At 40.5% G+C, this 20,219-nt stretch overlaps 1 protein-coding gene across 19 annotated transcripts in view; it reads left to right on the top strand.

Annotated features, from left to right (window-relative positions):
- NRXN3 (neurexin 3) overlaps positions 1–20,219 on the top strand; it is a 1,006,895-nt gene that overhangs the window by 44,412 nt on the left and 942,264 nt on the right. For 8 of the 19 annotated variants that reach the window (XM_075711870.1, XM_075711871.1, XM_075711875.1 and 5 more), the window contains exon 1: positions 2,206–2,231. The exons of 5 other annotated variants lie outside the window; for them this stretch is intronic. In XM_075711870.1, coding sequence (XP_075567985.1) covers positions 2,212–2,231 — 20 coding nt within the window. In that variant the 5' untranslated portion in view covers positions 2,206–2,211. Of the gene's footprint in view, positions 1–2,197; positions 2,232–4,577; positions 4,590–20,219 lie in introns of those variants that run through there. 6 more of the 19 variants (XM_075711857.1, XM_075711859.1, XM_075711863.1 and 3 more) reach the window with 3 other exon arrangements.

Genomic DNA, 20,219 nt, shown 5'->3' on the forward strand with positions numbered 1-20,219 from the left:
GACAGGGCACACAGCATTGGCCTTCTGGGGATAAGGACAAAAGAGATGTTGACATTCCTGACATTTTGAGATTTTTATAGCTCCTCTGTGGCTGGTGGAGAGAGAAGGGGTCGTCTTATGGTTTGATTCAGGGTGTTTAATGTAGGGTCTTGCTTTTAACTCTCTCTGGAGGTTTCTCTTTGTCAGTGTCCCATCTCCTCAAGTGGACAAGGACCCTGCCATCCCCAGCAGCTGCACCTGTTGGTGCTGTGCCTCTTAGCCATGGCTTTCCTTCCCTGCAGTGTACAAGGGCTGAGGACTTGGGACCCCTATCTCTGCTCTGTGTCTGATGACCCCTCCCTGTTCGGCCAGCTTCAGCTACATGTCATACTGCCACCTTCTTGCCTTTTCTCCTTCTTCACCATTGCTACAGGGTCTCTGTGCTTCATAGGTGCTAACAATTATACTTTTGTCTTCTCGTCTTTTACAGTGACTTTCAAGTGCCCATTTGGACACACCTAAGATTTGTCTATCAAGAATGATGGCGTCAGTGGCCATAGAGACACAAATTCAACTCAGTCTGCTAGCAGAGCAGAATGATTCACTGAAACTATATCTTGTAATTTAGACCAGAAATACGTCCTACAGGATCAAGTCTGCTATGTTTATTTATAGCTAAAAAACCTAAAAAAACCCAAACCTAAAGCTATGTTGTGTTTCTGATTATTTTTCTAAATCCACAATAATCTTCAAGAACATTAAGATATTTGCATTCCTTAGACTGTACAATTATTTAATCCCCTTATCTGGCTTGGAGTTCTCTGTGGGTGAACATATTCTTGGGATGATCTGGATTTTAGATTTCTCCAGCAGATGCAAAGGAAAAATATGAGAAAGAAACAAATTCAAACTCAGCATGCTGCTTGTTGAAAATTCTCATTCTAATAAATTCATTTGACCTCTCAGTCTCCGTGAAATTAAAAAAGCCACAGCCCTGTTTGATTAATAAACTGACTTAAGATAGGGGGTGTGTGCATGTGTGTGGGTTGTGTATGCATGTATCAAAATCCTGCCATACTAAGTGCTGTGAGAGGTAGGAGATGTGGAGAAGGAATCAAACTGAGGGAGGAAGGTCAGGGAACCAAGTACAAAAGGGGTCACTCATGGCTTGAGTGGGTAGGACTCGATTTTTGTATATGTTAGTTCTGTGATATCATGTGTCACAAAATTAACTAATGGGTCAGTTGATGCTTAATGGAGTGGGCATGAATATATATAATAGTATCTAAACAATATCTGTATGAATACAGTTGTACAGTAAATATTTGAAAATTGGTGATTGAAATGGATTTTAATTGAAACAAACAAGGTTTATGCCAGAAAGAGTTACCGGACAGAGACTGGAGCAGCCCAAGTGACCACCACAGCCCCATCTACAGAGCTGACTGTGACTGTCACTACTGAGAGGAGCTGTGCTGCTTTTTGGCTTTACCTTGAATTATGAAACCAAAGAGTAGCTTTAGCTATAGAACCATAAAGTAACACACTGCCCTCAGAAGTTGAATCTCCAGTTCTTCCCAGAAGGGAAATGGAGTAATATTAAAAATAGGTTACAGGTAATTTTTTTTTAAGTCCTTGCCAGGTCTGGTGTACTGGTGCCTAATTAGTAAGTGTGAGTAGTGTTGAGTGACTCTGAAAAATACATGCTGAAGCCACCACGTTCAAGAATAAGGATAGCTTTGTGTGTGTGTGTATGCATTAGGCCGGATGTTTCTTCTGAAGCAGATGTGGGATCATGGCCTCCCTTTCACTGACCACTGCAGCCTTGAATTTTAAATTTTTCTACAGCTCTCCAGGGTAGCAAATGCTCCCTGCAGAGCCCTGTTGCAGACTTTGTCTTCCCTAGCCCATTTAGTCATACCGGTGTGCAGTGCCTCCGGAGTCATTCCCCAAGGGATATGATGAACCTCAAACACAGTTCCATAACTACCAGCAGGTTTTTTCTATCTGTGACAGACGCTTTCCTGCTCGTTGTGGAAAGGAGCACCTGCATATGTGTGTGCCCTGTGTGCTACACCCATACTTGGTCTCGTTCAAGTATGCGAGTTCCAATCCTGAGAGGCATTGGACTGTGACCAGTGTGCATGGATATTGCTGCTGCTTTTTCCTGTTTTGTTCTTTTTCCCTTACTTCCTCTCTCTCTTTCTCTCTTTCAAAGGCCTCTCACACCTGATGATGGGTGAACAAGGTAAGTCCTTTGACTTTCTCTTTGTTTCAGTCACTGATCATGAAAGAGCTTTGTCCCTGCTGCTTTTCTGATCTGGGCTTTGCATGACAAAAGCAACTAAGTCTACTGGGTGTCAGTCAAGTCATTTGCATTTTTGCCTCTGTGTCCCATGAGCCATGACTACTTGTCAGCCTGGGACTCGAGTGCCCAGGAGGGAGCATGAAATGATTCCATGGGCAGTAAAGAGGCATACCCGCTTCCATGCAGCCCACCAACTATTTTATCTTGCCATTTCTTTCTTCTTGTGCCAGCTGTAATGACTCCCACTTCTGTAGACCTCAATGTTGGTCTTTATTTTAAACAGTGTAATTATTACCAAAAATATGTTAATAGCCCTCATGGCATGATCCTAACTCATTATGAATCCTGAGGAAAATTGCATATAATGGCCTGTAAGTCCTGTGTCTGCAGTTTAAAATATTTAAATATGCACAGAGCAAGATGGTTTAGAAAAAGAACAAGGGTAACCCCAGGTTGGGCTACAAATGGGATCTAGGCCTGTATCAGAGGTCACATTTTAGTATCTCAGCCTGGATTGTGGTACAGATCTGTTGTCTCTGACATGATGGGATCATTAGTCCCATTTTGCACTATGGGGGTGTGGAGCAACAAGCTGGTGGGAAGAAGTGAGGTGAGGAGAGGGGTGATTCTGTTTTCCTCGGACAGTGTCAGTGTCTTGCTGACATGGGTACGCAGGGAGGGGTTAGCAGTGCTGGTCATGCATGCTGGTCACGCTCTTGCGACTGCAGGAGTGAAATGGTTGAAGACTTAATGCAAGGTGTGTGCACCTGGTGCACTAGGAAGACCAGACCAACTGTCTGTGGGGAGAAAATACGAGTTTTGACTCTAAAGCCTGATGAGGCTTTCCTAGACTAGATGTACACAGTAGCATTTTTGTCATTAAGTGAACATGTATCTAAGGTTAGACAGTCCAAAGAGTTAATAAGATAGAACGTAGTGGCTGTGAAGGCTCAACAGTATTAGGTACTTGAATAAGAGAGACATAGTTTCTGCGTTTCTCAGTGAAATGTAGAGATGCTTAGGACATAGTGAGTTTTTATTCTATAGTTCAAGGCAGATGTCTGCTCTGAGGTTATGAAAGCTTAGGAAACAATGAGAAGTGAAGTTGGGGCCCACTCTTCAGTTTCTGTACTGCTTAGCATCCCTATGTGGTGGGAAAGATAGGAAAACAGGGCTTTTTATGAGCGCATGTCAAGACCATGGTATTTGGCATATGGAGGATATGGCTAAACTCTGGGTAGGCATTGAGCTCCTTCTCTATCCCCACTTACTGTTCAGCTGGGCTCATGGCTCGGAGGTTGTGCTTGGTGAAGGACCATCCAGCAGACAGGTCCCTTCAGCATATCCTAGTTGCTCAGTATGCAGCTGAGTACGGCAAGCTATTAGCAGAGGAAGGATGGTGGCGTGTTGGGAGTGATCAGGACAGTGAACTTCCATGGCCACTTTCAATCTCAATAACACTGAACATAGCTTTGTAGCAGTCTGTGATTTAGCACTGGATTAAATAAACAGATGCACTTGGCCATTTAAATTACAAGTTGCAACCCAGCTGGTTCATGAAGACTTGCATGACCTATTCAGGCCTGTATGATTGTCATCAGTCCTTTCTATACTCCCTTGCCTGGCAAAAAAACGTGAAAACTATTGGCTTCTGGCAACTTTAGCCACCCTTATTTATCCATGACACATCAGGGAACAGTGGCTTCTCTTTTCTTGCCAACCAACTCACAGATATTCCCTTTTGATAAATATTTAGTCTCTATAAAAATATGATGGATATAAAATATGTAAATGTATATGTGTGAGTAAATATGCAATGTCAACATTATACACAAATACATTAGCTCTGGTAGGTGAAATGTGTTTAGCAAATATATTACCGTGAGATTTATTTTTTTTTCTGTCCTACTCTGTTGTTTCCCTTGCTGTTTTGAATTTGACATGGAATGAGGCATATCACTGGTGTGCTATTGCATGAGGGGTTTGCATTTCTCAGTAGAAAAAGCAACGTAAAGCCAAAGGGCTTAACCAGGCAGTTGCTGATTGTACTGTCAGTTGTTTAAATCTTGCTTTTTGCTTTAGTTGTGGTGTGTCTCTTGTTTTTCCCTTAACATTGCATTTTGTTGGGTTTGGCTGCTATATAAATATGCTCATTTTCTTGTTTTTGTAAGTATGGCCAGTGACATCATTTTCTGTTTTTTATGCTTCCTTCTCTTCTCTTTTGCCTCCTCCATGATGGACACCCCTCTTGTTCCTCCTCTTAACTGGACGCACACCTTCCTGTCTGTAGGTAGAAGTAAAGGTAGAGATTGCATTCTTTCTAAGACTTCACTGTTTGTAAAATGTTTGTTTGTCAATGGAAAAATTGTATTGTTCATATTGGAACTTTACTTTTAAACGTCTCTTAACAGTCTTTTGTTTTATATTGAATTATGGTAGAAATATTTATCAAGATGAATGCTTTGAGGCCTTCTTAACAGATGTTATTTTCTCCCTGTTCACACTAAGTAAGGGCTGCACAGTGTCAGGCTCTCTGTAGCTGGTGATACTGGGGTGCAAAGGGACCATCAGTTCAGTCAAAGACAGAGCCAGAGGCCAGTGAGCTGGTACTGCCAACTCTTGTGCACTGGAGTGATGCCACTGCTGGGAATTTTGGCACTGGTGTTGGTGGAAGCAGGACCTGGGCTTGCCCAGTACCCTTCAGCGATGGAGGTTGTTTGAGCTATCATTTCACCCCCCAGCTCTGCTTCCCATCCTCTCTGTTCATGAAAAGGTGTTTTTTCAAAGAGAAATTGAGTTGCAAAAAGCTGCAGAGGAAACAGAAGTGATCAGCACTGCAAAACTGAGAGGTCCGTCTCCTTTGCAGCTTAGTACAGCACAGGGCATGTAAGGCTGCTCTGGGGCTCCAGCTTGCTCTTCAGCAGTTCACACCTATCTTTAGCATGCAGAGGGCGGTCATCCATCCCTAATCAAGACCATCAAAAAGGCAAAATGCTGCAAACCTGCTGTGGGACTCCAGTTGGACTGGAGGGAAAGGTGAAGATTAATTGATAAACTATAAGCACTGCTCGAGGAAAATCCCTTTCTTTGTCCTATTTTCCAATGAGGTAGAGAGATTAAAAGGTTTTATTATGCTGAGGCTTACTCCTTTTCAACAAATACACTGCTGAAGAATCTGATCTATTGATCAGCGTGATTTGAACACATTGGAGGATGTTGGGTGTGTCCGTGCCAGTAAGACATTGGGGGATGAAATGACTAATTGAACTACTATGAATTTGGGAGATATGAGAGCTCAGAGGAATTGTTCATAATAACTTTACTTCGAGGCACAAGCAGTCTCTGCCCAGTGATTACTTCTCCTGTAATACCTGAATTCTGGGGAGCACAATGACATATTAATCACTTTCTTTTGGTATGATTCCTCTTTCTGATGCTCCGCCTTCTTCTATGAAGTTTGTATTGTTGGATTCTCTGTGATGGGATGCATCATGTAATCAATATTATTTGTTCTGTTTTGAGGTTGGAAAAAATATTCCAGTAATTAATTTCATAGCTTTTCTCTTCTAGCCAAAGTTGGGCAGTGGAGGATAATACATAAGCTGTACTCAGAGCTATCTTCTTAGCAAGAGGTGAACCTCAGAACATAATAATCACATATATACACTGTAAAAAATGTGAGAACCGAAAGCTCTAAGCACACCATACAAAATGTTACTGTGCCTCAACACAGCTGCCAATAATTGAGTTAGCTGATGTATGGCTTAGTGTGATTTAAGGGTCAGTGTAGATCAGGGTGAGTCTTGTATGGCTTGATGTTAGCTCATGTTGTTCTCTTCTTTTCTCGAGTGGCATTTGTGCTGCAGGCCAGTCTGTGCAGGACTAAACTGAAAGTCTTTTCTGAAGCAAAACTCCCAGTTGAGCCTGTAGGAATAAGGATTATAATATATAGTCCACAATTAATTCATATGCACTGAAAATTTATTGTGTCATTGAATGAAAATATTGTTTCTCTTCCCAGCTATGTGTAGTTTTTAGCTCTCGTTATAGCAAGTGACTTCATCAGAGAACCATCACTCTGCATGAAAAATGGTATTACTTTCAGAGGGTTCAAGCAAGTGTAATTTTGAACCCACACAAGGCCTTCGGCTCACAGAGAAGGTGGTACCAGGTGCCTTAGTGATTGTACCTGGAAGGTTCATATTTTTTGGCATTCTTGTAGTTTTTACTAAGAACTGGCAGCCACTCTGTCTCATGCCATGTATGCAGCAAAAGGATGTGATGTATTTGATCTCATAAAACCTCTTCACAATGTATAGCAGTCTGTGACCTTGCATTCATCATTTGAAACAAGTCTTTCATTAGTTGCTTCCACTGTAGTAAATAGGCAGCTTCTGCATCTATCCTTTTTAAAAAGTTCAGGCGGCTTTTTTTTTTTTTTTTTTAATAAGTTCCTGGAAAGCTGAAAAAGATGAAGTGTAGGTGTTCTGGGGTAATGGCTGGAGTAGTCAAGATACAGAAAAGCACCTGGGTACCACTTGCATTTTAACCTGAACTGAGTATAAATGCATTGTTTGTGTTTTTATTAGGGTTATGGAACTGGTGACAGAGATGAGGTAAATGTATGATGAGCAGGGAGGACTTTGATTTAGTTTGGGATGACTTGCTGAATACACCTTCTCTTCTGGAGAGGAATTGACAATTAAGGAACAATTATATTGAGTTTATTTCCCTAACACTCCCCCCCCAAGTAAATGATACCAAAGGAGATCATAAATATCCAACTCTAATTTGCTATTGAACTGGAGTTAATGTGTAGTCATGTTCTTCCATATCATTTGTTCTCTTGACAGCCTTTGTTAAGGAAATGATAATTTGCCTTCTTGCTACCTTTCACCATTCTTTTATATATGTAGTGGGTTTTGTTTTATCATCACTCTTGGTTTGGATCTGGCTTCTGTTGAGGTTTGTGCCTCCAGAGGAAACTGGGTGTATTCCTGGTGGGACTCTGCTGTTTTTGGTGAATGTAGTCCTGTGCCTTCTTGAAGGCAACAGCAAAATTCACATTGAATTTAGTGGGCCAAGATTCACCCAAAGAACTGAAAAGTCCCAAATGTACCCTCTGACAAAAAGAATGACAGTGAGGTGTGGCTGGTTTCTGGGTGTGCACAGGACCCCTCCGCAGCGCCCATGCAGTCTGCAGACTGCTGCTTCTCCTCTAAGGCACTGGGCTCCTTCCCTCCATCAGTAGCTGTCCTCGGGCTGAAAAACTGCGTAGCTGCACACTCATTTCCAACATGAAGCATGTTTTTTCTCTGTTCTCAGAGAGAAATGAAAGAGTACTCACATATGTCATGGGTGGGGTATTTTTTAATGCGTGTTGTGTAGACCAAAGGCTACTGGCACATTCCTCGTATAGTTCTCAGCATTGCAAGATCAGATTATCTCCCTTGGTCCTAACTGCTCTTAACCCAAGTAGGTCTTTTAAGTCTTGTAATGTTCAGCATTGCTCTCAGTGAGCAGTATGAGGTTGTTATTTCTTTGAGTTGTTCAATAATATTGACCAGGAGGTAATGGCACAGAAAAAACGAAATAGCATTTGTGGACTTGGACAGAAGGAAATGACTGGACCTTACTGATCTGGAAAATAATTTCAAATTCTTTTTCACCAGTAGTACCATTAGGATTTCAGAGCAATGTGAATAAGTCCATCTGAGTGGCCAAGAGTTTATGCAAATGTTGAAGTGAAACATCAGTAACAAATTAAATCATTTGTACTCTATGAATATCTAATTATACATGGGGAAAAACACCACCACATTCATCTTGCCAGCCTTGGCAGTGGTTTTTAAGCTCTGTTTTGCCCTGTAAAATATCTTAATATTTGGGTTTTAAATGTGAATATTGTGTGTTTTTGGTTTCTACACTTAACAGTACTTTCCTTAATAGTTTTACAATATGTGTGGTATTGGGTTTGTTTTCCATTTGATGGGAAAATATCCTGCATTATTATAAGGATGGTGACTTTCAGTTTTAAATTTCCTCTTGATGACTGTTTAAAAAAGGAAGCATTTTATTTTATGGTTAGCAAATACCCAATCTGTAAAACCTCTTTGACAGAATCAAGGCCCCTTGAATGTAGATGTCATTCTTCAGGAATAATTTTTTGTAAGTGAATTTTTGCTGCTGGTTTCACATTTTATTTAGGGAAGAAACAAATATTTTAATACAATTTTTAAGTCTAATTAGAGATGGTTGATAGTTGATGAATTTCAAATGTGAGATATTGGGGGACATTTCTGCAAGGCATTCGACCTATTTCTTTATATTCCAGAGGTGATGACATTTTCTGAACTTTGGTGAATGAAGTCACTTAAATGTTGAATATCAGCTAACTCAAAGGAATAGATGTCTTATAAACATTCTTCTTTTTACACCTCTTTGTAATGTATTTATGAAAGCAGACAAATGAGACATTAAATAGGATGCTTCTGGTAAATTATTTTTTGTTTGTGCATGTGTGTTTGCAAATAATGTGTATGCATAAAATATTTAAGAATGTGTTAAGTATTTTGTAGATTATCGATAATTTATTTTTTCTTACATGCTTTCTTTCTGCCTTATTTTAAAACTGTCTTTCTAATGTGTGAATAAACAGCTGATTCTTCATTGGCTTTTATTTTTATTAAGAAGAATGATTCCTGTGAGAGTTAAAGGTGTTGTGGTTGTGTTATGTGTAAACAGGAGCTAAAATATTGTCTTCTGGTGCTGTATTGTAGTCTTCTGTTTTCGATGAGGCTCAGGTTTCACTCTGCCCAAAGAGAATATTTAATTGATATCGTTGAAAGCTTTTTTTTTTTTTTCTTCCTCTATTTTCTTCATTTGAGGCATTCAGTGGTGTGCAGAGATGCAGAGGTAACAAAACAGGCCATATGCTTTGTAAAAGGCAGACTAATAGCACTTTTGATGGACGTCCGATTTTTAAAGTGCTGTATCTTTCATTAAAATTTACATGTAAAGTAAGGGGAGGCATAGTGACATGAAAGCTAATGCAACTTGCACATCTTGACATAATAACAATCACAAGAAACTGGAGATCCCAGATGGCAGCTTGGCCTTTGCCATCCTTTTAATAAGCTACTAACTGCTAATTATTGCACTCTTATGGGCAAGTTAATTTACTGTTGACTCTTAAAGAGACATTGTGCCTTTTCCTGCCATTTAGGTTTTTCAGTTTAGATTTGAGAGTGTTTTTTCCCTGCAGATGGGAGTCCTTCCAACAGACAGTAACAAAGAGAAGCAGAGAGGGAAATGGAACATAATAAGCAATGTTTTCTTTGATAATAGCAGAATGTAGGGTTGTGGGTTTTTCTAGGGCATGGGTTTAGAGCTGAAAGGAACACCAGCATGTATATTAGATCCAGGATTTAGGTTTTGTATTTAAAAGAAAGCCCTTACTGCAGAGTTAGTATTATCGTTAAAAATAAACAGAATGTCTTTCCTTTAAATAATTGAGGCTTGAGATTCGGAAAATGAGATAAACTAGAAATAGAAAATCAAAATTACATGTTCATTTCTGTTGCCAGAGATGATTTGAAGGCAAAATTTCAACTCATAATTCTGAAAGCTTAAATGTCCACTGTATTTTTGGAAAAAATCTTCATTTTACTGTTATTTACCTGGTTGTTATAATACAGGGAAGGAGCATTATCTGTAAAACATACAATTTTTTAAAGTGATCTTTTTCTTCTTCCAGTTGAAAGGGACATTTGGTAATGAGACCAGTCAGGGAGAAGTTTTGATCTAAGAACCTATTTAGGAATGAAGGAACAGCTGCAGTTTAAATGGACTCTAATTCTCACAGTTAATGCTGTTTTGTGAATGCATGATTCTCTGTGATAACATTTGGGAGGAGTGATGGTGGGTAATAGCTTATTTCCTGGGCTTTATGGTAATGCAGCAAAGTGGTGATAATGCCATCAGGAACTGAAATAGACCCCTGTCACACACATCAGACAGCCCTGCAAAAATATGAAACCCAGTGAAAGAGGGGAGTTTCCTGTTTTAAGGCTCATTGTGGCCTTTTGTGGACTAGAGTGATAACATTATGGTATTGAACAGTTTAGAAAATACGTGCTGTGTAAGCTGGATCTTATGCGTTAAGAGTAAGCGCTTAGAAACAGCAGCCTTATTTGCAGTGCTTTACCAGATAGTAAATATTTTGACTAGAGATTAGTGGATAACATGCCATACAAACGGTTGTAAAACTATTACTGTGAAGAAGGTCGTGTTTTCTCAAATCGTCCGATATAACTCGCTCAGTATCATCTATGTCAGTTACTAAGTCATGTCTAACGGTGTGTGATTTGCCCCACATCAGTATTCTGTTTTTTTATTCTGATTTTGGCAATGCACCATTGCTAGTTGCTGATCTTCCTGTGACACCCACCACCTTTCATTTATTTGGCCATACTCACCTCTTCCATGGAGCTAGAGCTCCTTCTCATGCTGGCTTTCAGTTCCACATTTGTTTCAAGAGCCGTGATAGTTCTGAGTGCACGTATCCAAATAGAGCTCGGTACTGATAGGCCATGAAATAAGGGAAGATAATAGAAAATACCACTATAGAGAGCAAGGAATCAGATGTACTCACAGGTTGTAGCATATTCATTTGTTTTTGTAGCCTTTCTGTTTTGAAATTGATGTTGCAGATGACTTATCCTGCAAGTTTTGCTGTGCCTAAGGTACTGCATTTCCTAAACAGCCGGTGAAGGCCATAGAAATTAAAGGTGTTCTGCACCTGGGAATGTGTTGTGTACCTGCAAGGATAAAATCCCCAAATTCTGTTTTAGCAGGATTTTCTGTGAGATGTTGATCTCATACTAGATATGCTTTATATACCAAGAGGTTTGATGTAATATTAAGAGCCATATTCTTCATAGCACTGCAAGGCTTTTATTGTGATATAACTGATATTGAAGCAGAGAAGATGCACTGATGTAAAAGAAATAGTGCAGGGAAGAATCTGGCTCTGAGACTGTTCTAACACTAACCTTAGGGATTCTGGATCATTCTCACTAAAGGATGGCCTTAGTTCTGCTCTTGTTAAAGTAAAAGACTGCAAAGCATTTAATAGAAACGGTGCTTTACCAGCACTGCTTTGTGAGGAAAGGCTTTAAACAGAACTGGTACTTTGAGAATTTGTGTACACAGTTGTCACCATTAAAAAAGTCAGTAGCATTTGCCAAGCAGTACCACACCGTGGTGCCTGAGATATCGCTTTCTCTCCTACAGTAGAGCAAGAAGAATGTATGTAGGTAAGTGTTTACATTTTGATTCTGTCAATTGCATGCATTTTAATCGAGCTTTTCTCTCAAATCACAGTTTGGTTGGGGAACTGCTTGTGGGTCAGATTATCTCTAAAGCAAAACATGGTTCCTTTTAATCGACCAAATTCTTTTTATTGAAGACTCTAAAAAAACATTTCAGTATTTGTTCTAAAATCATATGGCTCTGTGATTCTGAGTTCTTAGTAGTGGTAACAAAATTGTATAATTTGAATGTTAAATAATTGTATTTTAAAAGGAGCTGCGGTCTTATTAGGTACTGTGGAATTGTATTAAGCCAGCGTTATAAAGCACACACCTTTATTCCCCCCAATTACTGGTATATTAATAATGACCAGGTTGATGATGAATGTGCTGATCACCAGCTGGGATCAGACAATTACATTTGATTATGTAAAGAGTTAGTTGCTATAAGCCTTGAAATATTAAAACTTGGCTAGAATAAATATCACTGAAGAACCTTTGTCTTTTACATGTGTATTCAGCTGCCAGTTCTCTGAGCAATTCTTGGTTCACCCGGTAATGTTGGGAATCAAACGGTGAACAGTTATTTTCCAGCCCTGTGAATGTTGATAAAAGGATCTTGCATAGCTGTTGGCTTGTCCTGTGAGGGGAGAGCACATTGCTGCATCGCAGCACAGGGATTACAGGCTCTCGCTTAGCTCTGCATTAAAGATGTTGCAAGCTTTTATAAAACCCAGGGCAGCACCTAACATCGCTGTGCATTTGCATTTCCCAGCTCTGACGAAGGGCACACACGTTTCAGGCACCAGAGTCTTGCAGGACTGGCCAACTCCATCATCCAAATAATACATTTATCTGACCATTTTCAACTACACATATTTATTTTGGATAGTCTTAGTCTGCAGACAGTCTTAATGAAGTCTGTAGGCACGCGGGGCAAGCTGCTCTCTACATCTGGTTTTTATCCCTCAGTTTACCAAATTATTTTTTCTCCTCAGAATTTGTTCAGTTCCTAAATATCCATTGATTAATCTTTCCTCTGTTACTAAATTGCTGATAAGACACACATAACTTTCATTATTTGTCTCCTGGAATACTGTCATAAAGAACACTTTCTGGCATTGGTCATCTGCATTTGAACAGAATATAACTTTTGCCACAATGTGACAGACCATTTATGCCAGACTGTGGAAAAATTCCTTTCCTAAAGTTGGAAAAATCAGAATGTACAGATTGTAAGGCGCTCTTTAAAAATGACCTGCTATACTTAAGCTACTCAATTCCAGCCTTAGCATTTCAATTTCTCAGTCAATTTTATATTACTGGATATGATACTAGAGACATCGTTAGTAATTTTTCTTTGCTACATTATTCTTCTTTTATTTGTTCAATCTATTGACTCCATCTTTAAAACAGATGTATTTTAAGACAAATCTGTGGACACTTCATTTCCTGCCGTGCTGCACTGTATGTGCATAATGGAATGAATGTATTAAGTGGTGGATGTGCTTATTGTATTGTAAGCCAAAAGTATGACTTTTTTATGTTAGTGCTGGTTCCCTTTGACTTCCCAAATACCAAATTCTTTTTTTTTTTCTTTTTCTTTGGAGGGTGGGGAAGAGAAGAGTGGAGATATAATCTCTGATTTTCTTTCTTTTTGTCTTCTAAGGTACTTCTATTTAAGCCAATGTAGTTTTCTTACTAATTTTCTTCTTCAGGTGTTTGCTATCAATCTGCTGGGTTAAACTTTGTGCTATTCCATCAGGCAAGTTTGGTAAATGTTGATCAGTGCATGAAATCAGTTCTTAAATGGTTGCAAAATTGCCTTCCTTCAGACTGTTTTGATCACAAGGGCTTTCAAGTGTCAAAGTCATTTGGAGAACTAGATAGATAAAATGCATAAGCACTAAGCTTTTTCCAGGATAGAATAAATAAATGTGTTTTCTACTGTGTGCTCTGCCTTTGATAGTGATTTGTTAAAAGGGAAAAAAAGAAAGGCAATGATATTAAATATTTACAAGAGTGATTTAGTTGTGTAATCTTGTGCTATGCATCCCTGTTTAATAGTGAAATCAGCTACTGTTGAAGTAAATGCCATTAAACTGGTATTGCTGTGAAGGTCACTGCCTATACAATGTCACAGCAATTTATAGAGAATAATGATTTTTGTCGGCTTTCCAGTGTACCAACCTCCCTCCTTTTTGTCTCCTTTTCCAAAAATAACCAAAAAGAAATTTATTTCAGGAATCACTTTCTCTCTGACTCTTCTCCCATCTGACTGATTCAGGAGCTTGAAACCTCTTCGCAAGTTTTCCTATTGATGTACTCAGTGGATAGACACTGATTCCCTTCTTTCTGCCCTTGGGTGCGTTACAGCTCTATTTCTTGGGATTTCCACTTGGCCATTTCTCAGCACTTCGTTTTAAGAGATGCTGAATTATGACCTCTGCTCTTATGAGTGGTTGCTTTTCTCCCCTGTGCTATTGCCAACCCTATCTGTCTGTGATTCTCCTGAAAAATACTTTTTTGTGTGCTGGTTGTTTGTCATCAGCAGCGCACATGTAGTGTGTTGACATCCCACCAACCTCCTGTCCTGATAAGTGTCTTATAAATGCTTGGAGTACATTCCTAAATAGCGTTGTGCTTCATGGAGAGGCCTCAGGAGTGAGAGGTGTGTTCTTCACTCCATGGCTGGCTTTCCCTGCAAATTGTCGGGGCCTTTGTTCCTCTGCGGCAGTGGAGTGGGGACAAAAGCCCTTCACCACTGCACAAGGAGGCTGCTGCATTGATGCTTACAGAGTGTCCTGAAAATGATACACAATGAGCACAAAGCATTATTATTCAGCTTCACATCCATCCAGTAAGAAGGTTAATTATTTGTTTTCCTTGTTTTACAGTTGAATAAGCAGAAGCACAGAGAGATGGAGAGAGCTGGAGGAGAACAGGCAATAAATGCCAGAGTTCTCTTGTCCATTCCTGTTTCTGTAAGCACCAGTGCAATCTGTCTTATAAACCACCAAATAACTTGCTTGTTCTACCAAGGACTCTCCCAATTAGATTCCACTTACTAAAGCAATTCTCTAAGGAGATTAAAATTGTATTTATCTATTGATAAACATGTACATGACCATAGAAATAGCAATCGTATTTTACAAAGGGAACAACACATATTCTCTGTGACAAAAATCTACAGAATGAAAAAACCCATAATGCAGATGTGCCCTAAGTGTACTGTGTAAGGAGTTTGCTGGGAAAGTACATATAAGCACACAGATACAATGTGGGTTTCTTCTTGAAGGCATGAATTTTAAGGACCAGAGAAAAAGAAAGAGTCAAGGAGTGGAAATGTTTTTTTCAGCTATGAGGAAGAAGAATGGATGTACAGCATCAGCAAGTGGAAAGAGGGGGCAAATGGAATGAATGGGAAGGGAAGCAGAGGGAAGGGTAGTAGCAACATGCATACTCTTATCTGGGAGGAGTGTCCCAGGTAAAGTGGTGGGGGAGGAATCTGCCATGAACAGCGGTCTTCTGGACAGAATGAGGTGGGAAGATATCCCTACACAGTATTTTTTGCTGAATATTAGGCAGCTAGGTGTTATTATTGGTAGCTTATTTTGATTCTTTGATTTTTGTGCTATCTCATTCCACAATGCACACAGGAGAAGACTAAAGCCTTCATTTACTGACATGGCTTTTCAAGGCCTTCTCCTCCAGGCCCATTAGTGGACCTTTTATCTGTTGTGAAAGAGCCTAGTTCAGCAGGGTGTCTGGAATAGATGTGTATGTGCATGGTTAATTCAGGCCTTGTGATTTCCTTTAGTCTGTTTTATCTGGTTCTTTGTCTCTTTTTATACAAGTCTGTGATTAGTATTGAGTTCTTCCCAGAATGCTGGCAATTATCTCAGAGGTGAAAGGATTAAGAAAGAGCAGTGAGAATTACGCTGGATTAAATAAGACTGCCTTTGGAGTGTGTTTGTGGATGTGTTTTTTTTTTTTTCTCTAAGCAAAGAAAAAGAAGAAAGAAGCCAACTCAGCCTTCAGGTCTCTCTAGGGAGGAAAGTAATGCTCCTGAATATGGAAAAGTAGCATCTCAACCTGGGAGGAGGTCATGCTGAGAAAGGAAAGGTAATGTTAAGGCACAAGATGTGAAGTCCTCAGTTCAGTTCTTGGTTGCTCTGATTTTCCTTTGGCTGTTCTGGTTGCCCACAGTGAACCTCAGCTTGTCCATGTGTGAAATGGAAGCAGTGATAACTTTCCTGTCTTATGTTGCATGAAACTAAATTAATTACTGTGTAAGTGTGCTAGGTTTTTGGATAGTAAGTACAAAAGAAGAGGATAGAGTATTCTTCCTATGCCCCCTGCTGTGGTCACACATCCAACCACATGATGTCAGATGTGGTTAGTGGTGGGTTATTTCTTTCCCTCCATTATCTCTCCCTCTGTGTAATGAGTGGGGCAGACACAATACTGGTAGAAATGGGGGCTCAGCCCCCTTTTGGGATGAGAAGAGGAACTGCCCCAAGGGACTGGCAGGCCATGTATCCCAGACTCTGGAGGAGCAACACAGCTTGCAGGCTTGGCCATGCAGCACCTTATCTACAAACTGTCCTGGAGACTGGCTTGTGCTTGTACAGGGCCTGGCAGATGTCGCCGCTGATGGGAGCCTGGACTTTGGGCTGCAGCCCTGGGAAAAGAGTTTAGTTCACCTTTAGCCCTGTTCTTCATCTCTCCTGACTCTGGCACCACTTCGTGTTTGCAGTGCAGCACTGCCTGAAGACCCTGAGAGAAGTTGTGCCTTGGTGCTGAAAAAGCAAATAGTGCCAGGAAACAGGAGAGGGGTGATGGGAATGGGGCAAAAGCCCCATCAGATGCCCCGCTGAGTCTGTGCATGATGGGAACAGTGGCACGCAGGGTCCATGCTAACCTCAGTATTGCTGGAGAGGCTTGGGTGTTTCTCAGTAAGATATAGCAGCCCTGCTTTTGAGTGAAATTGAGCTTTTACCCTGAGGGTGGTTTATTTTTCATAGAATCATAGAATGGTTTGGGTTGGAAGGAACCTTTAAAGGTCATCTAGTCCAACTGCCCTGCAGTGAGCAGGGACATGTTCAAGTCCCTCCTCGGCTCAGAGCCCCATCCAGCCTGACCTTGATGGAGATGGGGCATCTACCACCTCTCTGGGAAACCTGTTCCAGTGTTTCACCACCCTCATCGTAAAAAATTTCTTCTATCTAGTCTGCATTTACACTCTTTTAGTTTAAAACCATTACCCTGTGTCCTATCACTACAGGCCCTACTAAAATGTCTGTCCCCAAGACTAATTAGTTGCAGCTCATACTAGTCAAAGGAACACACTGGAAGGATGTTCTCTATTCCTTCACAGGGTAGCTGAAGCCAGAGACAGGCAAGTTACCTTTTGGGGTGCTGGATTCCCACCTTGGGGCTGTGTCTTGCTTCTGAACCTGCTGCCTGCTCTCCACTATGCAGCTTCGAGCTTCTGGGAGTCACTGCTGGCTGCTCCCCAGGCAGCAGCCATGGCAGCAGCGACTGACATGCACCTAACGTATTTTGCCCTGGTGTGACATCCTCCTTGGAGAAGTGACCAGGGCAGAAACTTTTCTTGTCCTGCCCTTGCTACTGCTCTTACTTTGTGTTTTTCCACTGTATGTGCTGTCCCCATTCACTCAAGCCTTTCAGCCCTGTCCTTAGGGGAATACGAATACAACAGTGACTATGGCTGTATGGTCTTTACCACCTATGTTACATTTACCCAGAAAGGGCCAGTTAATGTTTGTTGTCATTGCTTTTGCGGTAAGTGTCAGGCACATCCTGACTTTCCTCATTTTACTCTGGTTCTAAGTTGGAGTATTTTTCCCCTTCTGTCAGTTAAGAGTCAGGCATCAGTAAGATGAGGTGTAAGTGGAAATGGGGAGACTGCCCTACTGAGTCCACACAAAGAATTTGGATGGAGTTACTGCATGGGCATTCTTGTATGCTTTTTCAAGCTCTCTGATATTTGTTCCTTACCCCTTCACATAATTCAGTTAACACTAATCTTTTCCTCTTATAATGCAGATTTGTTGGCTTGGATTGAAGTGTGTTTGGCTGATGGGGCACCTTGGGGACAGGAGCAGAGAGTTCCCAGAGCTTTGGCCATCTAGAATATGAACTTGCAGAAGTTATAAATAACAGTTTTCCATGAGAATTCCAATATCCTGATACTACCATTCCGTAATGATTGCCTTGGCCTCTGTTCTCTTTCCAGCTGGTGATCACTATTTCTGTTGTATTTTTTATTGTGAATTTATTATTAGCATGTCAGTTTGTTTTACCTTGTTTGTATTGATGGATAGCTGTGATGCAAAAATCTATTTTATTCAAAGTATATTTTTATCAGAATAACCCTCAGTGTCTTTTCCATCTTAAATATCTATGCCAAATGCATTTTTTGTCTTATGTTACCCTGCCTGAGTGACCAGATTTGGAGCTGTGGTGCAGCTCTTTGTCTTGCCCACAGCTCCACCACACAAACCTTGATTTTGACTTGCTTTGACTTGCCATGCCCGATAATGCAGTGCTGTGTCCCTCTGACACCCTGATCTAGGGCATTGATGCCATCCCACTGCTGGGACTCAGAGTTAGGTTAGCACATCACTCTGGACCTTCAGCAAGTAGAGTTTGGTGGGACAGCAGAGCTAGAAGCAAGACACACTGGTAGAGCTGTGAACAGGAGGTACTGTGTAGTCACTCGGAGCACTAAGTATTTCCCACTTAATGGAAGAAGACAGTGAAGGACAGAGATTACTTGATTTTCCACAGAGACAGGGTGAACTACTAGTGCCGGGAACAGAGCCCAGGGGCTCAGATTCCTGTTGGTGTAGAGCTACTGAGCTGAGTGTGCTTTCAGCTGAACATGCTAGGTACGGCAAGTCAAATCAAAACCATATTTAGAAGTGGGCCTAACCAATGATATTATTCTTAGACAACGTAGAATTTGCTTCTGTTGCATTTTTTTAGTCTTTCATAGGCATTAATTAAAAAGTCCCTACTGCATTTGAGACACTGGCTTGCCAAGAAATGGGGAGATTAACTTTCACTGTACATGGAGATTTCACTTTGTTAACAGAGTGCTTTAGAGAAAGGGTGGAAACACTGGAAGAACAAGACTGTTTCAAGAGTCTCTTATTACAAGATTATCTGTCTTTTTGATATGAGCTGCATATTTATTAAATGACAAGGCTCTAGTTACAGGCCAGTAATTGCCCAGGTTCAGGTGTTTACCTGGTGGCTTCTGGGATGCCACATAAGCAGCTGTAAATAGAGCCAGTTATTCAATTCGCTCTTAAAGAGGTTTGATTGTAGGCCTTCAGTCTTCCCAGAGTACAATGTCTGAGCCAAAGCAGGCAGCACACTGTCCTGCCAGCCAACAGAGCTCTCTGCTGATGTTATTACTGCTGCCACTGCTGGAAATGTTTAGAAATGTTAATATGGATTTTCAACAGTGGCAAACCAAAAGGATCTGGGGGCAGTTGGCACAGTGGGGGTGGGGCAGGGAGAGTCAGAATCTCCTTTTTTTTATCCATTCATGGTACCCCTTGCTGTCAAGTGTTGGCATGGTGGGCTGCTCAGGGAGGGAAAGTGCCAGTTCCTCTTGTTCTATCACAAGGCTCTGGGTGTTCATATTCCCCCCTTCCTAACTCTTTCCCCCAAGCTTGCTGGCATTACTTCAAAGAAAGAGCTTTAGGTACACCTTTCCTGTTATAATTTCTAGTGTGTGAGACCCTGAAGTCCACAAGATATCTTTGTGCTGTATAGGATGATAATGAAATACATAAAAATTAACCAAACCCACGAGCAGTGGGATCAGCAGTCTTTTGTTCTGTGAGGCTGTCGAACCTTTCTGGCTTTGTCCAGTAGTTGTGGTGCATTGTGTCTATGTCTCAACTCTATTATCAATAATATAACCACCATAACATAACCTCTAGTCCTTGTCTGCTTGTTTCTTCTGGTCCTGTGTATTATGTATTATAAAAAGCTATGGCAGCTTTTCAACAGTTAGATTCTGTGTATAGCTAAATTCTAGTCCTTCCCCAAACACTTCCATGAATTAACTTTCAAACTGTTTCTTAAAAGCCTTATCAGCCTCTAATAAAATAATGGAAGCAATATTAAGAATAATGAATCTGTAACTATACAGAGTAACAGAACCACGAGCAATCATCAGCGGCATTTAGTAAACAAAACTCATAGAAGACATTTGATTACATTTGGACTGAGTTACAAAATTAATGGATGAGAGGAAGACAGTAGTTGTGATATATCTAGACTTCAATGTGTTATTTGACAAAAAGCGCTATATAATCTTACTTGAAGAAAATAATTAGAATTTGGCTTTAACATGAAGAGTTTTCTAAAATAAATTAGCAATACGAAGTGCAGCAGCATTTTTGCGAATTGGGAAGGCTAGACAAATTGGAAGTTACTGTCATTTCTGTCTAGTGCTTTTGGTGATCACAAAGAGGGGAAGAAATGACATATTAATGAAATGTGTAGATTTGAGTAGAATGGGAAGAATTGCAATCATCAATGTGGATAGAAAACAGCATAAATGTCGCGTAAGTGCC

The sequence above is a fragment of the Pelecanus crispus genome, chromosome 6, assembly GCF_030463565.1.
Source record: "Pelecanus crispus isolate bPelCri1 chromosome 6, bPelCri1.pri, whole genome shotgun sequence".
Classification (NCBI taxonomy): Eukaryota; Metazoa; Chordata; class Aves; order Pelecaniformes; family Pelecanidae; genus Pelecanus; species Pelecanus crispus.